Source organism: Centrocercus urophasianus, unplaced genomic scaffold, assembly GCF_019232065.1.
Source record: "Centrocercus urophasianus isolate 14NV4802_14NV808 unplaced genomic scaffold, USGS_Curo_1.0 seq_15, whole genome shotgun sequence".
Lineage (NCBI taxonomy): Eukaryota > Metazoa > Chordata > Aves > Galliformes > Phasianidae > Centrocercus > Centrocercus urophasianus.
The window spans coordinates 39089558-39112515 of NW_024884697.1; the positions used below are offsets into that span (position 1 = coordinate 39089558).

Sequence of the window (22958 nt, forward strand, 5' to 3'; positions counted from 1 at the left end):
TCTGTCTTGATAGACAAGCCAGTCTTAATGAAGAAGCTGAGAAGTATTATGAACTGGCAGCAGGATTAAGACCTAATGTAAGTACCTTCTTAATGATATCCATTAGTTAAACTGATGAATATTCTGTAGTGCAAAACTGTTTGTGCTGAGGAGAGACTTCTTGCTGGTGTTTGATCTCTTGGCCTGTATCATACATACTTTTTTAGTGGTTAATTATAGGGTAGTCAGATAAAGCCATTCATTTGTTAGAACAATCACCATACTTCCATTTTATTCTAACACCAGGTCATACTTGGCCAACATATTTTAAAATATAGATTTAGATTTCTTTGTCTATTTTTAAATGTGTTAAGTTTGGAAAGCTCTCCTAATTTCATCTGTTTTCTCTAATAAAAGGACAATGAAAGGCTATTTTGTGATTATTTAAGGCATTTTAAATAATAATTTAAGACTTTTCCTCTTTCTGAACTTCTGGCAAAACATTGTTGTTCAACAAACAATTTTTTTATTTTAGAGATAGTTCCTCTAAGATTGAAGTACAACAGCAAATAAATGTTTATTCATTGAAGTGGAAATGTGTAAGAATGTGTAAATGCTCTTTTTTAGAAAACAAAAATAAAAGCTCATTACCTTTTTTACTGTATTAGGAACTAAGGGAATAAAATATTTTCATTTTAACACTTCATTGTTATATTCCTTTTCAATTACCTTCATGCTTTGGAAAAAAAAGCACCAATCGTGGATATAAGGGACAGAATTTATTTTTAAAACCTCATGCCTTGCATATGTAATAAATGAAATATAGAACACATTCTTGTCATAGAAGTCTATAGTACTTAATTTGAAAATATGTTAGCAATTTCAGTTAAAAAAAAAAAAAAAAAAGTCTTAAAACTATAGAATTTTCATGTCTAAAGATAACCTTCCACCAAGTCCTAAGTTGAACCCTAAGTTGGTGATCCATTTCTCTGTTACAACTTCCTTGTTATTCACTGTACCAAGACACCTAAATTATCAGTTATTTAGAATTAGATCAGCACCTAGGTACTGAGAGATAACTAGTGCAGCCTGAAACAATACTCAGATTTACAATTTCTTGTATCTGAGTATCTATTTCTTTGCAAATATTGCATATTCTTTAATATCTAATATCACTCATATCTCTACTATTAAATATTAGCCTTAGTAGCAGTGAGAGTAGCTACAAACTCTTCAGTGTTTTACTGCTAGTAAGGGAATTCAGATTCTCATCTGAACCTTCATGAAACAAATTTAGTGTCACCATTCTAACTCTGGGGCTGTGTCCTGTTAGTTGTCACAGTGAGGTCCTAGCACATCCCAGATGCTTCAACTTCAAAACACCCACAGTAGCTCTGGGGACTAAACTGCACACATACAGGAAATGAAGCTGTGGTATGGCGAAGTACAGACCATGTGATACTGACCTCATTCTGGTACATGTTTTATTGTAAATAATTTCCTAAGTTATGACTTTCAGAACTAATGAGTTGGCCATTACATTGTTGGCTTTTTGTTTTGTTTTTTGTTTCGTTTTTTAATTTTTTCCCAGACATCAGAATCTCCATTGTTGCATTTGTCTCCTGAGCAAGCTTTCCACTATTTCAGTGTCTCAAGACTGGGGTACAGTGGCAACTAATATGCCTGTGTCTGGATCGTTTTCTCATTCAGTCAATCCATTTTTGTAGAAATTGTGACTAAGGAGGCTAAAAACAACCTAAATAAAAAACCACACAGCAGTCTGTAGTTACAGGAGAAATTAAAATTCTCTGGAACTTGCAAACCATTGTTTTTAAGAAAGAAAATATGGATTATATTTTTGTTGTGTTGGCGGTGATTCACTCACCGTTGAATTAATTCTGATTTAAAGATACTGAAAAGCTGTATTACAATGAGTTATGTATTTGAAAAAAGGTTATGCATAGTAAAGGAGCTACTGAAAACAGCGCAGATGAGTTATTACTATATATATATTCATTTGAACATCTTTGCTTTTGGTTACTCCATTCTGCAGAGTGTAAAAGAATTATAGCACTTCAGTATAGCAGCAGCAGCTGAGATTAAGCTTGGCTAAAAAAGAAAAAAAAGAAATCTGACTGTAGTTATTCTGGATTTAGATCCAACTGTTCTCAAAAATGTTCATGATTGGCTGTATTTACATTAGATAAGTATTTATCTTCTTTGAAAGCATCCAGTCAAATTTTAGAAGAGCAATACTTTCCATGGAATACAATACTTCTGTGGAGATGGGAATTTTTTTTATTTTTTATTTTTAACTTCAGTGAAAAGGCAAGCATTTTCAAGATTGTTTATTTATTTCCAAGCAGACTTTACAGAGCTGACTTTCCCCTGGAGAGCCAAAGAGGAGAGGTATCTAGGAAGCAGTTCAGAGAAGTCTGCTCTTATTTGCTATGAATAATTTCTTACAGGACTCATTTTTCTTCCCTCAACTCTATAGGTAACTACAGAGATTATTTTCCCTAGTCCCTGGACCTTTTAAAATATTTTCTGAAAAATGTATACCCACAGTGCTGTCAAAACAAAATCATTTTAGGGCCTTCTTAATAAAAAGCCCATACGTGTCCATTCTAACAGTGTTGGCTTAGATGGATGTTAATCACGTTAGTCTAATTTTAACAAATACAATTGCATGAAGAAATGAAAGTGCAGGTTTCTTGGATAGACAGACATTTCTGCAGTAAGTATTTTGAGTGGGAATATTGTTGAGGAAAGTCTGTATTCACAGGTGGTTTCTAGGTGCCCTATGTCTTGTAATGTTCATATATCAGAAAATTGTTTTAATGAGTTGTTAGGCACTCTGAAATGTGAGCCTTAAGCTCACTTTGTTGTGGAAAAATCAGTCATCCAGAAACTGTTTTTAAACTATCATTCTTTACAAAAAAGTGAGTTATTGATGTAAGCTTCGGGTTTTATTGAACTTATAAGACATCCTTTGTGTAATGGAATTGCATTTCTAATTTTTTAAGTCCAAACTTGAAGCAAGCAATCTTTAAAAATCTGCTCTAGAACCCCCACATATGGCCAGTGGCTTTTTAGAAAAAAGAGCACTTTGAAGTGTGACCTCAAAAGCATTAAATGAAAGAGAGCTCACTAAAGCTTTAAGACTTTGAGCCACCACCTTGAGCTGATTGGCTTAGAAGCATTCCTCAAGGAGTTGCCATGACCTGCAAGTCACTACCATCCCAACCACATATTAGTGCTGCTTGCAATCTGGAGCTCATGACAGCTTTAAGCCCCATATCATCGACACATTGTCAGAAACAGCTGTTTCCACTCTACCACTTCAAAAGGGTTTGATTAAATGTCTTACTGTAACAACATATATAAAGACACACACACAGAATGAAGGGGAAAGGAGAAATGTACTTGTAAGCAAAATAAATATAATTTCCACTAGATGGTTTAATCATAGTGTGGAGGATTAAGCAATTTCTTGATTTGAAGGGTTTATGTAATCAGTTAACACAATATCATATTAAAAAGCAGTTTCTACAAGTGCTTCTTTTGGTTTTGCCCTAGCATTAGAATACAGATTTTGTGTCAAAGTCTCCAGGCTTACACTAAGCTGTCCAACAGCTAAAAGAAGAACACTAGTGATTTTCAGATAATTGAGTATATTTTTATAGCTTTCTTGTAGATAAAATGCTTTTGGTTCCTTTGTATGTATGTATGCTTTATATTCGTGGCAAGGTCTCAAAAAATGAATATGTTTCCTACAGTATATACATTTTTAAAAAATAAAGTAGATGTCAGATTTTATGTTGAAACATATGTGACCAAATTCTGCTTTATCATGATTTTTTTTTTTTTAGATGTTTCATTGTCAAATTTCCCCATGTATCTTCCTCCTAAATGTTTAGTTATTCGCTCTTTTAGCTCGGGTAAATGTGAAAGAGATGGCCTTAATACATTTTGCCATCATTGTTAAAGGTATATCCTATTTTCACAGGAGAATTTTCATGAAGCTTGTAAGAGCTCCTGCTATGTTAATTCTGCTGCTGATAGAAGATAGATTGTTTACAAGTGATTCTTGAGCAGTCTGCAGCTGATCCTCAACTGAGGAAAAACTAGCACAGTTCCACACTTCGCAAGATCCAATCTTCTGCTCATACTACTTCACAGATAGTGTAAATCCCCTACCAGTGATGTATCTGTTGTTCCTGCAGCTCTTTTGAGGACATCTACCCAGTGTTATCCATCTTCCCATCTGGGGTGTCTTGCCCAAAGTACTCAGGAGGATGGTACAGACAAAACTGACTCGGTCATCTACAGAAACTATGCATATTTCATTTCTATACCATGTATCATTACCTTTAAAGCATAGAAATGCAGAATGACTTAGGTTGGAAGAGACTTTAAATATAACCTAGATCCAACCCCTCAACTGTGGACAGGGATGCCTCCCACAAGATCAGGTTACTTGAAGCTCCATCTAACCTGGACTTGAAAAATTCCAGAGATGGAGCATCCACAGCTTTTCTGGACAGTCTGTTCCAGTGTCTTGCAGCGTCTGAGGCACAGATCTGATGTGAACAACCCAAACCGTTTATTGCAGGTTCAAACATCCCTTGTTTACATTCACAATTTTTCTCTTGTAGCTTTCCCACCTGCCTTTACATGTCAACAGAACATTCCACAAACACTCCTTAACCTTGCGTGCAGCGCTTATCCAATCTGAGTCATGAGTCATTCCAAGCCACGCACTCTTCCTTCAGTCAGGGTCATTATCATGCAGCCATCACGCAGCTTACTTGATCTTTGTATTTCTCTTCAGGAGGGGTCCTTTCTTCTCAGCATTCCTTTCTCATGCTGTTTATCTTGCTCTGCAGCTTCTGCTCTGAATATTCTTTCTTGAATCCCAACAGTGTCTCACCATTGTTGTAGTAAAGAATGTCTTCTTAAAGTCTCATCTAAATCCACCCTCTTTTATTTTAAAACCATTATCTCCTGTCCTAACAAAACATCCCTGATGAAGAATCCTTTCCCATCTTTCCTGTAGTTCCCCTTTAGGTACTTGAAGGATGTTATAAGGTCTCTCTGGCATCTTCTCCTCTGCAGACTAAACAATTCTATCACCCTCATCCTTTCTTTACAGGAGAGGTGCTCCAGGCCTCTGATCTTTCTTGTGATCTTCCTCTGGACCTGCTCTAACAGGTCTCCATTTTTCTTATGTTGAAGAACACAGAGCTGAATGCAGTACTGGTAACTCCCAAGGTTCATGAAGTTTCCAGTTAAGAATCCTCATTCTGAAATGTTCTTTTGTAAGTTCACTTGCTTATTCAAAGTTATGGCAACATGACAGTCAAATGTTTGTATGTTTATTCCATAGAATAACCACACAGTCCTATTTTTAGGTAGTGTCAGGCACTGACTTGTGTCTGCTTTTACAGAAAATACAAAAGTGAGCCACATGGAGCAGGTGTAGTTTCTGCTGGTTGTCCGCCTGCCCTCTGAGCTGCTTCCAGCTTCTCCCTAGTGGCGCTAGTTGTCGCTGAGCCTCGCATTGTAGAAACCTTCCTCTCAAGCATAAAAAACATTCTGCCTCAGTGACATAAGTGGCTGTGGATTCCTTCCAGTCCAGCAGCAGTCTTGACCTGCTGAATCTGTCTGTTTTCTGTTGAAGGTATGAGGAATAAGAAAACTTCCCTCTTCCTGCTCTGTGGCTTTCTGAAGACTGTATCTATTGTTATAGGGCATACATAACTGTCAGGGACAAAAAAAAGTATACCATGGCTTCCTAATGAGAAGATGAGTATGACAGATGTGAATTGTACTTCCAGATGGCATGCTGCTAGTATTTTGATTTAAGACAGATAAAGAGTAAGTAGCTTAGGCACGAATTAGTTCCACAGGGAGAAGAGACAGTGAAACACTCTGAGAAAAAAGGATTCCACTTTCTGATTGTTGCCAATTGGTTGGAATGTCTCCTTTGACAAACAGTAAAAGACTGGCCCAAAATAATTATGACATATATTGACCTTCCTAGCAGAAGGCTGACCTAGCCTAAAGGTGGTGCAGAAGGGGTGAATTTCAGAGGAATTAATAATTACTACATATAATCTGTCCTTCATTGAAGGTAGAAATAGTCTTCCATGCTTTCACAGTAGTAGTCATACTCCTCCATGTAAGGCACTCATTAGTACTTGCCCTCTCTCTATGTCTCCTAAGCTAGAAAACTTTTAAAATGTTGTTTAGACTCGGGGTCCACATGTTTTTTCTTGGTGGGAGTTGTGCTTCAGCCATTCCAAGTCCTTACGCTCAGCTCATTCCTGTCTGTGGCTAAGTGGAAAGGAGGGGTGTTGCCTCTATCTACCTACTGGGAGAAATCTGTGGTATTTCTTATGAACTAAATAGTTCTGTCTGTATTGACAATTACATTTGCTTATTGACCTCTTAAGTGTTTTAAAGACACATTTAGTTTTTTCCTTGTGCACAGTTTTCAGCCTCAGGACAAGCTCTGCATATAGGTTGTTTTTCTAAATCTTTAAGTATTCCGACTTTACCTTCCCACCTTAAAAAAAAAAAAAAAAAAGAAAAGAAAAAAAAAATATGAAAGGGATGCATTAAAAAAAAATACACAGCATTTCCCATCCCTCTGATGTCTGTCGGGGGACAAAGAAAGAACACAGGCTACTGCAGTGGGGATATTTACCTGTAATACTGGAGCGCAATATCAGGATGAGTTGCATAATTTGAAAACCAACTTACTCATCCGTGGAAAACACTGAATTTCCTTTGGGAAATACAAAAGTGCATTTTACAGCCTTATCCCAGAGCAGTCTATAAGTGTTTTCTCATGCATGCTAGCAGCTCTGTGAAAACAAAGATTGAATGTGCTTTTGGGTGATTATGGAATACTTCAGTCTGGTTCTGGATATTATGATCCATCTCATTTTAATATACATGGAAGGAAAGTGAAAATCATGTTATTACAGTTGTCTTCTTCACTATCATGAGTATTTGGTTATTGGAAGCTCTTTTGTACTCTTATGACTATGCAAGCAGTTAAATATGCAAATATCTGAGATCAATTGGCTCATTCCATGTAATGTATGAGACTGGGAATTAGAATGAAAATGCTTTTAACTTGCTTCTCATTTCTCATCAAGAATAACTTGTTATACGTCTATATAATCAATACATAAGTATTTTGTCTGCATAAGCTCTAAATGACTGAAAGGAAAATGCATTTGTTTTCTCTGCTTACATTGGTGTAGCAATATTGACTTGTTTAGAGTTACTTCTCTGTTTCTCCCATGTGAAAGATAAATGGGGCTCTGTTGTTCGTGGTTTCTTCAAGTAAAGTTATGTGAACAACTATGAATTCATCTTAATGCATAGATTTTCAAATAGATTACATACTCAGAAACATCCCACAAAGTAAACCAGAAACTCATTGGTAATTGGTAATTTGGAGTGCTTTTCTTTTCAATTTTGGCTATGAAAATGTTTACAGATTTCCTCTGAATATTAGTCCCTCTACAATCTAATTATTATTATATTTTCTGAATAAATTATTTTCATGAACTGTAAAATTCATATACATGTTTTTCTTTAACAGGAAAAGAAGCATTAGAAATAAGCAACTATATACTGAATCCTGTTTTCTAATTTCATTAACCTTTAGATCTTCATTAAATAACCAATGAACCAATGTTCTTCTTGCCAAGAACTGTTAATTCACTAATTCCATGCTTAACATTTGAGAGAGACAAACTGTGATTCAGGCGCTGTCCAGGTAGAATATAGGTTGTATAAAGTTCTCAGTTTGTCTAGTGGCAGAGTCTTTTGCTGCTTAGAGCTGCTGGAAGTCTTTTCTATATGAAAATAAACAAATAAACAAAAGATCACCCAAACCCAGAATATTTTGCTTTCTGCATTTGTTTTCCACTGTAGGTTCTGTTGCCTGATGTAGTCAAAATCTTAATGCCACTAAACCTGCAAAACAGTAAATGATGTTTTCACACACACAAAAAAAACCACGTTCATTATTAGTTCAGTATCGTTTTCCAAATATTGAAATGTTAAGGTATAGAATCTTTTTTAGTTTTGAGGCACCTACCTAGATACTACGACTCCCATTTTCAGTCAGCATAAATACATTGCCTGCAAATTCTCAGTTGAATGAGTTCTGATCAGGTATTCAAATCAAACTAAAGAATGATCACGTGTCTAGACTTTTATAAAACCTATTCTTTGCTTTGCAGTCATGCCTTATTCATGTCATTGCTTCTGGGCAGTATGTACATTTGTGAACAACTGTTTTCAAGAGAAGAGACTTTCTTGAAGAAGTACAGAAAGAATAAAATTTCATCAAAAATCTCTATTTGGCCCAGGACAATTCCTCTTCACTTAGTGCAGCCCAGGCAAGCCAAAAGGTTGGACACCCATGATATTTAAAAAAGGAATTATGGTACTTTGAGGTGGTGGGAGGTAATAGTTTTTGAAGACACAGTCTCTTTGCTCAAATTTTGTAAGTTAAGATAATACATTATGGATAGACCTGTACACTTCACTATGATTCACTGGCTCATTGTAACATAGCAAGGGGTACCGTGCCGCCAAATGAATTCCTGGAGAGAGGAAGATGGGCTTTGCGGTGTAAATGTAGCCATCGGTGTCAACCAAAAGCAAAGTGCTATGAAATACAGAATTTGCAGTTAGTAGATTAGCATTTCAGAAATTAAACCATCTGTTTCAACTCAATTAAAAGAGAATCCAGCAAGGTTTTTCCTAATAGAGTATTCTAGATGTGCTGATTCTGGAAACAATTTATTATGTAGTTAGAACTTACAAGGAAGCGTTCGTAATGCTCATTCAATAAAATCAGCAGTACTACATTCTCAGTAGGATGTTTTGCAATCAGTAAATTCTTAATTTCTTCCTAGTCTGTAGTTCTAATTTATTTTACTTTAGGAGTGAGTTGTTGGAATATTTTGATGTAAGTTTTGGAGAACTCATGTTTCTGTTGCTTGAGATGGTATTGATGCAACTGCTTTTGTTCCCCCATTCCTCCTATAGTATACACAAGAGATTGTCTGGAGAAAAAAATGCTCTACAATGAAACTGTTTTAGGTCTGAGATTTCCCCGTTTTGTGTGTTTACAGACTGTCAGGAAGAAGGCAGTGGACAAGGGATTGTGGGTGGCTGAAGTCATTTTCTTGTAATTTGTTTTTAGAAGTAAATTCAGTAGCAGCCTTAATTTATTTCTGCCTGGGAAAATTAGAGTCTAGAGGTCAGAAGCATGATAATGAGAAGAAACAGTGGGGAGAGAATGGGTAGCTTTTCATTTCCTCCAAAGAACAGCCACTTTTTTTGAGACGTTCTGTACCAGTGTATACTGATCAATGCTGTGCTTATATGCTTCTATTCACCATAGTTAATTTTACTGGAGAGCAAATACACATTCAAGTGTATACCTATCATTTTGAAATGTATCTTCCAGATAACAAACTGATATGTTATGAAGTTGAGGCATCTTAATTCCTAAGGTGTTCCAGTAAAAATTGTCTTCCTCTAACAGTACATAGCTTTAATCTGACATTATGGTTTGTAACTGCCAGTTGCCCAAGCTGCTTTAAACTCAGTGAAAAAAATTACAGGCTGGAAATCTTGTCCAATGTAACAACAACAACAACAAAAAGAAAAGAAAAAAAAGAAAATACACAGTAAAAACTTAAATTCCAGATGAAATTTTGCTGTCTGCCTCTTAGGTACTCTAGAGTGAATGACTGATGTATTTATGGTGGTTAATTGGTGGACGATTACTGTAACTCAGCAGTTCTGTACTGTATTTCTTTTCCTTCTGATTCCATTTACATACTTAAAATTATCAGGCTTACTTTTATCATATTTGAAAGATCAGCAAATGTTTCTTCATTAATTCTGTTTGAAAACTTATATTCTGAAGTTACATTGATTTTCTTGTTAATTAATTCCCAAATTGGATATTTTTACCGTAACAGAAGAAGTAAATGTTTTCAGATGTCTTTATTGTCCACTCCAGTCAGCAGAGAACTGTTTGGGGAACGCAAGCATGTAGTTTCAATGAGAAATTTTTGACACTGAATTTCAGAGGCTGGAACTGAATTATGATTTTCCTTAACAAGTGTAAGTTGTCCTCCCATGCATTAAGAAATAATTAATTAAACTTTTTTTTTTTTTTTTTTTTTAAGGCTAATGTTAATTATTGTGTCCATTTCTTAAAACGACAGTTGGTAAAATGCAGAAACCTGTTGTTCACTACACAGCAATTATTGGCATATGCATTATTAAGTGCAGACTTCCAGAGTAGCGTGTGTAAGTAACACTGAACACTTGCTGTAATTGATATTAATTACTTAGAAAGCACTGTAAATGTACATGTCATCGATCAGTTGTAGTAAATAAGGCTGCTTTAGCAGTAAGTAGCTTTATTTTTTACAAGTCACAATCTTGTAAAAGCCTAGCAAGTGATTAGTGTCCAGTGGCCTCACTATTAGCAATGAAAAGACTGTGTTTTAGGAACTACAGCATTAAAATCTTTAAGCTGTAAGAATCAAAATTAAATCCTTGCACTTACCCTGTAAGTTAATAATTTTAATATGTACTGTGGATTCAATTGCTAAACACTATATAGGGAACACCTGCAGGTTACTGGCTGCCAAAAAGTAAGGCTTGAACTGTATGGAGTACTGTAATTCAGGATTTTGAAAGAAACCAATAGAGTGTATCTCTTTTTTTAACTGCTCTCATATTCCTGTGGTTAAAACTGAAGTCAAGGCAGAGGGTGGGCAAAACTTGTTTGCTCTGTGCAATAGGCATGAAACTGAGAGGAGACAGATGAAGGACAAAGGGGAAAAAAAAAAAAAAAAAAAGATTTTTTCAGCTTTTGCTGTTCTGTCAACTGTTTAATGAAGACATCATTGAAGAGTTTTGTTGTTTATTTTAAAAGTTAGGGAGTTTATTTGTAAAATTGCCATGGTGACATTTCTATTTGCTTGACCAATTTGAAAATACCTTCAAATACTATTGATAAATTGTTGTTATGGAAATAGTCTCACTTCCTTCAATAGATATCAATTGTACTTTTCCAGTAATTAAATTACTACCAGTAGAGGAAAAATATTTTACTCTGTTGTCTAAGGAAAGTTAGTTAAAAGAAACTAACTGTGAAGGAGTAGAATGAAGGTTTAAGTTCATCCTAAAATGTGTTGCAGTGCCTAACCTATGTTGTTTTTCTGTTCCTTTTTTCCTGTTCCTGTAATGCTCTAATATCTTCTTTTTTTTTTTTTTTTTCCTGTGGATTTCTTCATAGTGAATAGTGCATCATGTAAGACTTGGGTGAATCTTTGAGGTTCTCATTCTTCATACTCAGAGCAAGTTTATCAAGTTGCATAATGGTTTACACAGTGTAAACTGTGAAAGTCTGAATGCTTTACCTTACAACTGCAAATACCTAAATAGTTTTGGAAAACATACAGCAATATCAATGTTAATCAAGTTCTTTAGTGTTTAATTCACTGGACCACACTTGTCAGCTAAAGATGCAAAGCCTCGTTTGACACTTAACATTTCCTCTGAATGCTTTGAGTCAAAATACTGGAAATTGAAATTGTTCAGTCTGGATGAGGCTCAGGGCGGCTTTTATAGCTCTCTACAATTACCTGAAAGGAGCTTGTGGTGAGTAGGGGTCAGTCTCTTCTCTTGCATGACTGGCAATAGGACTAGAAGGAGTGGATTCAAATTGTTCCAGGGGAGATTTGGGTTGGATATTAGGAAAAAATTTCTTCTCCAAAGGAGTGATCAGGCTCTGGAACAAACTGCCTTGGGAGGTGGGTGAGTCACCGTCCTTCAAAGTGTTGAAGAAACGTTAAGTTGTTTTACTAAGGGACATGGTTTAGTGGGAAGTATTGATGGTAGGTGGACAGTTGGTCTGGATGATCTTGGAGGTATATTCTAAACTTAATGATTCTGTGATTCTATGATCTGTCTTCAGGCAAGAACATAAAGCCATCTTTTTTTCTTGTTTTCAAGGCTTAGAGTGAAAGTGCATGAAAACTAACAGATTCAGTTTTATTCAAGAACACCTTTTTTGTTGTTTCAATATGATCTATTTCTGTTACTGAAAGTTTTTGAGCTATTTCTGTTTGTCAGTATGGTAGTACAGATGACATTTCTGTTCAGCAAGTTTCTCACTTGCTGAGAATGCAGAGTTTCTTATTAGCACATAGTGTTCTTGTTAAATAAGGTAAAGGAGTTGTCAAATGTTTTATGCTATAATCATAGCTATGTATTAAAATTATCAAATTGCAGGCATCAGAAAGCATTTGAATTTTGATAAACGAAAATTAAGTCATTTGAAGGTTTTTTTTTTTTAATAAAATCCTGAATTACTGGAAAAACTGAGTAAGATTATCATATGCTATACTGATGAAAACTTCTGAGCTGGAAAGCTACAAAGTTTAATTAAAAACACTTTGAGGCCTGGAAAATGTTTGTTTATTTTTTTTAATACAGCCATAATACTAAATGCTTATCACATATGTTCCTATTTAGCTTTTATTATGGTAATACAAGTACTTTATCTAAAAATTTCCATCAAGGTTTATGTATATACCAAGAGTGATTACTATGAGTTTTTTGGTGTTTTTTTTTTAAAATCAAATAAATCAAAACAACTGACGCATGGCCATTGATGAAGAAATCCTAGATATACAGAAGTTACAAATGCAAGTACATTTTTGTAGGACTTTTAAAGCTGCTGTGATTATCTGCAGCCTTTACTGTCTGTAACATGTACTTTTGTTAGCTTACCAATACATAAATCCTCTGAATTTACATAAAAGACAGTAGTAGGTAGCTTTTCAGCAGCAAGATACAGCATATCAATATATGGTTGTTTGGTTTTGGATAACTGTGTTTTAAAAGCTCTTTCTCTGACTGTTAACATGGAAAAAAAAAAAAAGAACAAAAAATCCCCATTTGCTGGACAACACTGATTCGAAAACACTCCATATTGATGTGATAATTTGAGAAATGAAGCAGACTGCTTCTCATGCCAAGTCCAGTGCTCATTCTCATTTCTCAACCCGTAATGATACTGATCCTGGATTAGGGTGTGGGGGGGAAAGTGTCCCTTCCTTCATTTTTTCAGTTTCTGGTTTTAGCTGTAAGTATCTTGTAGCTTTTGATTTTAGACAGGAAAGTTTCCAGTGTTCAAAAGCACACAAGCTTAGATCCATACAAACATTTCCACATATGTTCTGTTTGCATGAGAGAGGTGAAAGTGCCATTTGCTTTGAATGTCACGATAAAAACGTCTAAATGTAAAAGTAAGTAAATAAATACACAACAAGCCAACAACCAGCCAACAAACAAACAAACAAAAAAGCAACCAACATGTAAAGCCATGTGACCTAACATTTATGTAGGTGGTAACAGTTGGTAATGTGACCAGTTGTTTGTCTTTGTCTTTACTTCTGCCTCATCCTAATATAAGACTAGTACATAAAAAGCATTCCACAAAAGTGGTATTTTTCTTACCTACTTTCCTACTTTTGTTTTTTGTCTGTTTTGATTTATATATATATGTATGTATATATATAAAAGATGTTCATCATTTGCTCTGCAGATTAATAGTTTGTAAGGCTGGTAATTTAAATATGACTAGAACACTAAATAAAGACTATTTCTTTAATGGAACGTAAGTAACTGAGGCTATTCTCTATCAGAATTAACACTGTAGTACTCTCAAACATTCTAACTAAATCCAAGGATCCACTCTCCTGTAGAGCCCAGGTTTGTTGTTGCTTAGATTTATATAGCAATATTAGTCAGCCCCGCATAATTAGGTTGGGACACAGGTTCCCTTTATAGCAGAGGTATTTATCTGACTAATGCAACTGTGGAAACTGTGCTCTTCAGAACATTTGCTCAAAATAGTAGTTGCAAGGAGAATGTTTTTCCTCTCCATTTCGTATCTTCACTGTTTAAGCTGAAGGTAGTTGTCAACACAAAAACTTACTTGCAGAAATCATTCACAGGCAGACTTGCAATTAAATACATACTTAACTACCATAAAGGAGTTGAAAAGCATTCTTCCATTTTAAGAAGGAGTTTGCAAAGATGCTGATGTTTTTATTTTATAGCAGAACTGAATGCTTTGCAGTCTGGCTGATGACACAGGAAATCCCTCTCAGCTGTGAATTTTATGCTTTTTTATTCTCTCTGATCCATAATGTTTTGACATACATCCTGTCATCTTTTTTCAGAATGCCTTTTCCACTAAGTAATCAAATCCTAGACAATTTACTGTTGCCATCTTAAGCAATTTTCTGGTGATAGTGCTTTAGTGAGGATTCATGTGCTTTTTGGAAGAAAATACCAGTGGCAGTATATGCAAACTCCACTTCTTAAGAGATTCAGCAACCTTATAGCATAGAGAACCAGGTAAAAAACGTGACTATCTGGAAGCAGCAACTGTTTCTTGGCTTATCTGGCAACACATTGATTACCTCTATGAAAAGGTCTGCTTCCATGTATCAGTCTCTTTGCTAAATTTATAGTAGTATTAGTGGAACAACACTGGGGATTAAGATCTACTTGGCAGATGCCATCTCTGTGGATATGTCCTTTCTTGTCCTTCTTTCCCTCACATACTTCAAGGTTGTATGCTTACATCTTGGACAACCTGTAGGTCATGGTTTCAGTCAGATGTTTTGCAGTCTGTCAAAAGTAAGTGCCATGCCCTGAAATTATTCAGTAGTTCACAGTTATCTTTAGCAATAAAAAAGGAGCTGATGACATTTTGATTGCATTCAGATTTGCTTCAGAAAATACTATACTGTGCTACAGCATTAACGCCAATAATAAAAATTTGAGTAAAAATTCTTGCTATCACAGTGGGAAGATAAATAAAGCATTATGATTATTGATAAGATGAGGCAGTCCACCATGCTTTGCTTTCATCCTTTATGAAGCATACTTCATTACTTTTTGTATCACCCATGTATCTTCAGTTATTAAGGAGAAATATTTTACTTCGTTACGTTTTACACAAAAGTGATGTGATGAAATACTCACATGTGACATTTACTGTCTTTCTCTAAGTACTTAAAAGAACAAGGATCCTTAATTGCACTGTTAAAACAAAGCAGTTAACCTTTGTGTTTTTGATAAGTTTGCCATGCTGATTACAGAATTCATTAAACAGTCCTGGGTTTGTTTTGAAACATCTACATGATTATGCACTGCAGTAATTCATTAAGAGCAAGAGAAATGTTGGCAACGTCTTTTCAATGACCTTTGAAAATTGCTAAGTGAGAACTAGCTTGCAGTTGCAATTCTAGTGGAGTATAAACTGGCATGACTTTCATTAAAAGTACTCCAGCAGCAACAAAATGCATTTCCATCTCAGAGTCTGTCACTCTGACCTCATAGTGTCAAGCAATTAATATCATCTGTAAGATCAACTTTGGGGAAAAGATATTTCAATTTCATTGGTCACTTTTGGGCTGTTCTTTGATATAGCTATTTGCCATTCAAAAGCCCTTTTTAAATAGGTTTGTTTGTATTTCTTTATTTCTCTCTATGTAACTCCTTAAGCTTATGTAACAATAAAATTATCTTCTTCTTTTTGGGACTTTTCTTCTAATATTTTTATACATGGAGCCTGAGATGAACAAGATATCACTATACCTACTGCGTTGCTAATATTCATTATTTTGGTGGCTCCAATACTGTACTTGGTTACATTAAGATAATCCTGAAGTACTATGTAGAATTATTTTGATTTATTTATGGATTCCACAATGCATTTTACAGAACAGTTTAATTGATGTTAAAAAATTTTTCGTGCCCCTAGGCTGTCCTTTTATTTTGGTGTTATGGAGAAAGTTTGAAAGAATTGTCATCAATGTGAACCAAAACCACCTCAGGCAACTAAGTGCATGCCTTTCGTTATTTTGTTATTCATTAATTGCTCCATTATTTCTTTCCTTTCAGCCCCCAACTCTACCCCCCCAAAAACCCACTAAGGAAACGAGCATACCACAACAAAAATGCTAATAAAGGAAATCATTCCCAATAGAACATAAAAGACAGCATTTATAACCATGATAGAAATGCCAGTCAGCTTTTTGATGTAAAGCATCTGTCTCCAAAAGGAAATGAAGGAAGGACTGTTTCTCCTTTCAAGTCTCTGAAGTAGTAGGTGGTGTCATTTGCTATACAGTGCTACAAGTCTCTTGTTATTGCACTGGTAGCTGCTGACGGTCTTTGTTAACATACTGGAAAGTTTTATCAGCTGTGTTTAATAAAAGAATATATATGTGAAGAAAAACTATAGCAAATGTCTCTTTCTCTCTTTCCTCAGACAGTCATACATAGCTGTCAGGGAGTGATGACACTGATGTGTAATCTTTCATGTTCTGGTGAAAAGAATGTGATTCTTGTGACTGACAATAAACTGTACATACTGGGGTGACAGATGCTCTAAAAGGTCAGAGAGCAGTCTTTCAGCTATCCTATGCACGTCCTCACCTGAAGCATGAAGGAGATCATGTGAGCTTTTGTCACTATCTACTTGCATGGATACATTTTCATAGAATATTAATGGCCCAAAATTTGCTGGGCCTCTGGGAATTCAGAGGTGATACTTAGAAGCTGAAAAATTTCATATTCAATTAAAAGGCATACAGTTCATTCTTTCAGATATTTTTGTTGCTTGCCCTAGTAAGATGATAAATACATGGCAAGAGAGTTTTCTTATGTAGGTGTACAGTCATATATAATCTTTATTTAGACTACTTGATTAGTACCATACACATACCATGTCTTCAGTGTTGTGTGAAGGAAATTGAGACAAATTCTGGAAACCATATGAGAAAACTGTTTTACTTCTCAGTAACTTTGTGAATGTTAAAGAATTAGAAATGGACAATTCAAAAGTATGTCTTATTTAATATGGGTTATTCTAGGTATATGTTCTGTTAATTCTTATCTATTGCAAGCTTTGTCTACCATCTACATCTGGACCAAATTATACTTTGAGAATAAAGACAGTTCTATGTCAGTAATGGAGGTCTTGAAAGAAGCTATTTGATTCACAAGCCTTAATCAGACAAACAAGTAGCACAGTTAGAGAGTATGGACCATCCAACTTAGAATAAATACAGAAAATTATCTCAAACAATTTCCAGTCTAAAATTAAATGAATAAATAAAATATATAGATATTTAGGCAATCGTCCATTTGCAGTGAAGATGTTTGCATATGATTCTTCATTTGTAGTACTTCAGTCAGCACTTAGAACTCTATAATTAAGAAGAATGTTACTTCTTTGTAAAATAGTATATAATGCTGACACTGAGAAGGAGTAACTGTGATAATGAGGCTTCTAATATATGTTTTCTCTAGCAAAAGCTAACATTTCAAGGGAATAGTTTTCCTTCTCTATATAGCATGTGGCTGAAGAAAAAGATTTGGAGATTAATAAGTACTTTGTAAAATTCAGCTGGGGATTTGTTTTGGTTTCTTTTGCAGTTTTTTGTTTGTTTGTTTGTTTTTGTGTGTGTGTGTCTATAGGTTTTTGGTTTGTTTTTTTGTTTGTTTGTTTGTTTGTTTTGTTTTGTTTAAGTGGAAACAAACATCTGAGTTGGGGTGAGGGGAATTAATCTATCAGAGTTAACCAAGAAAAATTAAATCTAAAAATAATACCTTCAGGTGTTTATATGGGGACAGTTAAACTTAATTTGGTTTGCTCAGTTTTGGAACTCTGGAAGCCAGTTGTTCTAAAAACTTGATGCATTGTTGTCCTTGTCAGTTTTTATGATGCGTATCTTAATAGAAGAAAAGAAGCAGGAAGAACGGTGAGAAAATATGACATATTTGTTGGATATAAAAATCAAGTATTTTTTGAGCAGGATTTCCACTGCAAAATTTAGGTTTTGGACATGATTTGTTTATTTATGAGGCCTGAATCACAAGGATAAAAGTAATGAGTTTAATGTGGTGGTGAATATGTTTGGAATGTAGGTAAGTCTTCTCCATCCAGTTGACTTCCTGGTCTGGGAGACCATCCCTAGTGCGTATTTTACTGACCTTCTGGCTACCATATTTTCCTGAAGTTACTGTCACTGCAGGCCTTTTAGAACATTTTGCATCCCCACTCATAGCACTCTCTAGCTGAGTTTCCATGGGGCATCAAATCTTGAGTCCTGGTGAGTGATATCTAAACATATTTAATTATCATGAAGAGCTTTTTATTTCATAGTGGAGTAATCTTGAGATTAAAAAATGAAAACGAGAAATATTTTCTTTTAGCTGAAGATGGACTTTGTATTAATGTAGTTTTGTGGATTTGTTGTAAGTTTTTCACATTTGTTATTAAAATAATGTTTCCTTAATGTAAATTTTGTTTGGTCATTCGTTAAGAAATAAATGCCACAGCCTTAATCTAAATGGATATCCTAGAACTCCTGAACATCCTTATAATCTGAGAACAGATTGTCTTTTCTACTAGTTATAATTAAGACAGAGAAAAAAGGGATGAGTTCCAATGTGTTAACTATCCCCACTAATTATAAATTCTTTATTGGCAATGGGTTGAATCAAAATTAAATTCCTGTCTTTAATCCATTCTTGGACTACTTTAATTTTCTCTTGGAAACTGTGCTATGCTGACATTACCACATGAAAAGCTTGATGAGGTCTGTGCTTTCTCATTAAAGGGAGAAGTCTATGCCTGTAGACACCAGAATTTGCCATTTTAAGCACAGAGTATGCAACAGCTGTTCAGAAACCTTTTCTTGTTATCTCTATTTCCTTAAATTGCTTAACTGCTTCCATGAAAAGTCTGTAAACATAAGGTAATAGTTTGTTTAAGTGGAAGAAGATTGTCTGAAAAGAAAAACTGAAAATATTCTTAATATTTCTTCTTCCCATTTTCTTTTTTGTACCAGTATCCAGCTGCCTTAATGAATCTTGGAGCCATTCTTCATCTGAATGGTAAACTGAAAGAGGCTGAAGAAAACTACCTCCTTGCTCTTCAACTTAAACCTGATGATGTCATCACTCAGTCCAATCTTCGCAAATTGTGGAACATCATGGAGAAACAAGGTTTAAAGACATCCAAGACATGATGTGGAAAACGCTAAGCTTTTTTTCTTAAATTGGTTTATAACTAGAATTTTCATACAGTTGTCTGAACAGAGAACTCATCAGACTTGGCTGCAAGGATCGGAAGTCTTGATTGCTGCTAGGAGAAGCTATTCTGCTTTTTGCCTTTTTTGTTGTTACTATTAGATTAAAAAAAAAAAAAAAAAAGAAAAACAAACAAACAAAACAAAACAAAACAAAAACCACAGAAAGGGAGATGGAGATATTCATGAAGGACTTCAATGTTAGCCTACAAAAAGATTTAGAACCACAGAACTTGAAAGAGGGTGTCCTGGCATATTTGAAAAATCATTGCAAATTCCGTATTGCTCACTTCTGTGAAAGGTATACTGTCCTAGAAACACTAATGGAAATTTTTACAGTATACACTAAATCATATGGGAGTGAAAGTGGGTACTATTAACTCGTTAAATGTAACTCATTAAAATGTGTACTAAATCTGGCGTGTTTGCAGTTTGTCTTAATGCTGCTGAATCTCACTTTAAGACCACTTGTTTACCAATTCACAGCTTATAAGGCCAATTTTTATCTTTCTAAAACCTGTTGTTTGTGTTTAGATGGTGGCATTCAAATTTTTTTTTTTGCTGCAAATATGCATATTATTTCAACTTACTTTAAGTTTTGTTGCAATTCTTTGGAAATGCATGGTGAAATGGCTGTGGGCTTGACAGAATGAGCAAGAAATTGCCCAAATTCTACATCACACATGTATGCAGAATCTAAAAAAAAAGAAGAAGACATGATGTAGCAGTACAAGTGAGACTGATGTTTGCCCTGGTATCAAGTGAATGTGGTCAGAATGTCATCTTAAGAAAAAAAAGACTGACTGGATTCTGCATCCAGTATTTTTGCAATATCTCATCAAGTGAGATTTGAAAATATTAGTTTGTGCATATTCTACACAGACTTCATGAGCAACTCAGTGAGAAGGGAATGTTACACGTCTGTGGGACTAGAAAATAGCTCAAGGGAATGGATTAGATTATATCCAAAACATCATAGGCAAAGATAAATGTGTAACTGGTTGCCAGTTACGTTTCGTAGTGGCGATGTTTTAAAAACATATTACCTATTCAGATTCTAACCAAATAGTAGAATTCTGTTTGTATTCTGACATGTACTGGCAACAGAGCTGTCAAATATCTAAGTATGCTTCTGGTGAGGTTCTTATTCCTGATTCAGAACAATTTGACCTAATTACTGTTTTATTCTTCAGTTTATAAATGTACGAATAATTTATTTTAAATTGCAGTGTATTGAAGATTCAATCCTTTTTTTCCAGGCCGTTTGTTAACTGCTCTCTTTCTTTGGAATAAGTATTATTGCTTTTATGAAAATGTACTATTTCATTTAATGACCTGTTGATATCTGCTTCAGTGTTCATTTCATAATGGTAGACGTAATGTTAAAGTGGTAGAGCACCTTGAACTGAAGCTTTTTCAGGATCTTCTTTAAAACCTCATGATTACTGAGGAAATTTTGTTGTTTTCTGTTTTTTTTTCTTCCTAACTGTTAAGCACCATTCCAACACAACAATAGAGAAGAATACTTTGCTGTATTTATTTATTTATTACTTGACTACAGCAATGTTACCTGCTATTAACACAATAGTCTTTTAGTTTTGGTGTTGTTTTTGTTTGTTTGTTTGTTTTTTCACTTTGGCTTTCCTGACATTTTTTGTGCGGTTAGCGTGTTTACCTTATTGGGAAAGAGGACACTTTTCTCTACCATCTCAATCATTGTCCCATTATATTTGGATTTTAAATATGTACTGAAACAGACTGAGGAATAGCTGTTTCAGTCACTATAGTAAAAATGCAGTAGTGTGTGTTTTCCTTCCTCTTGCTCACTAAAGTATCATATTGCTGTGTTCACAAGTGGCCTACCATAAGGGCCAGAGGGGCAAGGTTGTTTAGTTTTGTTGAATGTATCAAGTTTTTCTCAAATAATGTTATGGCTGGAAAAGCAAAATGGAAGGGTCAGAAGTTGAATTTGTACTTTATCATTGAAACCAGTGGTAGAACACAATAGTAGCTTGAACTTATTTTCCTGCTTTACTGACTTTCTGGAAAATGTATAGAATTCAGTATAAAACTGTACTCAACATCCATCAAACTCTGATGGCTTCTTGGTCTTAACCATTCACTATGTTATATGTTTCCTTCAATTTGTACTCATTCTTGTTTATTAACTTTTTTTCATTGCACAAAATAGGGGTGGGGGGAGCACTCGTATGATGCAGTGTCATGCTTGCATTCATAACTCTTATTTGTTTCCTTAAGAAAAAAAAAAAAGAAAAAAGAGAGAGAAAAAAGGACTAGCATAAATTTAACAAGAATGTCCCTGAATATGTTTTTTTAATATAGGTCTGGGCTTGATAACTTTCTTCTTTTGGGATGAATTTAGAACATGTTTAAAATATGTCTCTCTGCTCAGGGATTTATGGTGGATTATTGCAGACAGTGCTAAAAAATTAAAGAGCACAAAACAAGTTTACTAAATTAAAATTTTATTTTTTGAAAAACTGTTATTTGTATAAATTATCAGATTTGTAGGCTTTCCTTTTTGTAGAAATAATTGTTTATGTGCCAGATAAGAGAATTTCAATTTTGTTTTCAATAATAAAGCATTGATAACTAACACAGTGTGCATTCCTTTATCTGTTACTGTAACAACTCTATTTTTTAATTATTATTCTTATTTAGTGAGTTACATTGGCTGTTCTAGGTATGAGAGAACTATATAGCTTAAGTACAAATGTCTTGTAGCTGGTTTTTTCTATACTCTTTTACCTTTAATATTCATTTGATATTTTCAGAAAGTTCTCTGAAAGCATTTTGATATCTCCAATCACTAATTCTCACCAAAAGTGTTATGGTAACTATTAAATATATTTTTTTCTGAACTGCATGGGAATAAGAGTTTACAAATAAGTTATGCTTATGATTTATTTTTGTATTGATATATGAATATGACGTCAAAGAATTTGTTTCAAAAACGTGTAATTGTCTACACGAGCTGGGAATCAGTCTTGGCTTTGCATACACTGCCTTTTTAGTGTTTGAGGTCACCTTTTTCTGATGCTATGGTGTTACATGATCAATTTTAAAATCCACCTTATTCCTACACAGGAGATGTCAGGAAGATAAATGCTTCTTTGATCTTTTGTGGATTTTTTCCTTCATCTTTCATGGACAGAGCCCTTTTAGTTCAGTCGACCTAACAGCAGTTTTCTGCTGCCTACCTAGTCCTGTTGTGTTCGGGTGCTGTGCATTTATGGATTTGCTGTACAGTTAAAAAACATCTGTGGACACGAGCAGAGCACAGGAGAGGCTTTGGGTCACTGACTTCCAAACTTAATGATCATTCCCGATTTTTATCAAAAGTCAAACCTTGCTTTCAGTCATTCCTTACTACATAGGTTTTAATGGCAAATGACACATACAAAGTTTGATGCGTGCAAAGAATCTGATCTGTGTCACTGCTTGCTCATGAAAACAGTCTAAAACTGTGCTTAAGCTCCTGTTATGCAATCTTTTCACTAAATCCTCTGTGAGATCTTGTTCTGTCTGCCTTCTGTTTTGCTCCCAATGTTTCTATTCTTCCAAACATTACACCTTTCAGGTAGCAGATACATAATTCTGATGATTCTCTTCTGATGGAGGCACATAGTAGTTCCACACAGGGGTAATTAAGCTGGAGAAATGAGGTGACTTTTTAAACATGATGTGTTGTACAGGCCCATCTGGACTTGGTCTCTG

General features: G+C 34.8%; 1 protein-coding gene across 1 annotated transcript in view; it reads left to right on the top strand.

The window, feature by feature from the left end:
• The window catches only part of TMTC2 (transmembrane O-mannosyltransferase targeting cadherins 2), a 234499-nt gene extending 212662 nt beyond the window's left edge, over positions 1-21837 (top strand). Inside the window, exons 11-12 of the mRNA XM_042815952.1 lie at positions 14-77; positions 18981-21837. Coding sequence (XP_042671886.1) covers positions 14-77; positions 18981-19160 — 244 coding nt within the window. The 3' untranslated portion in view covers positions 19161-21837. The remainder of the gene's footprint in view (positions 1-13; positions 78-18980) is intronic.
• Positions 21838-22958: the final 1121 nt, after the last annotated feature.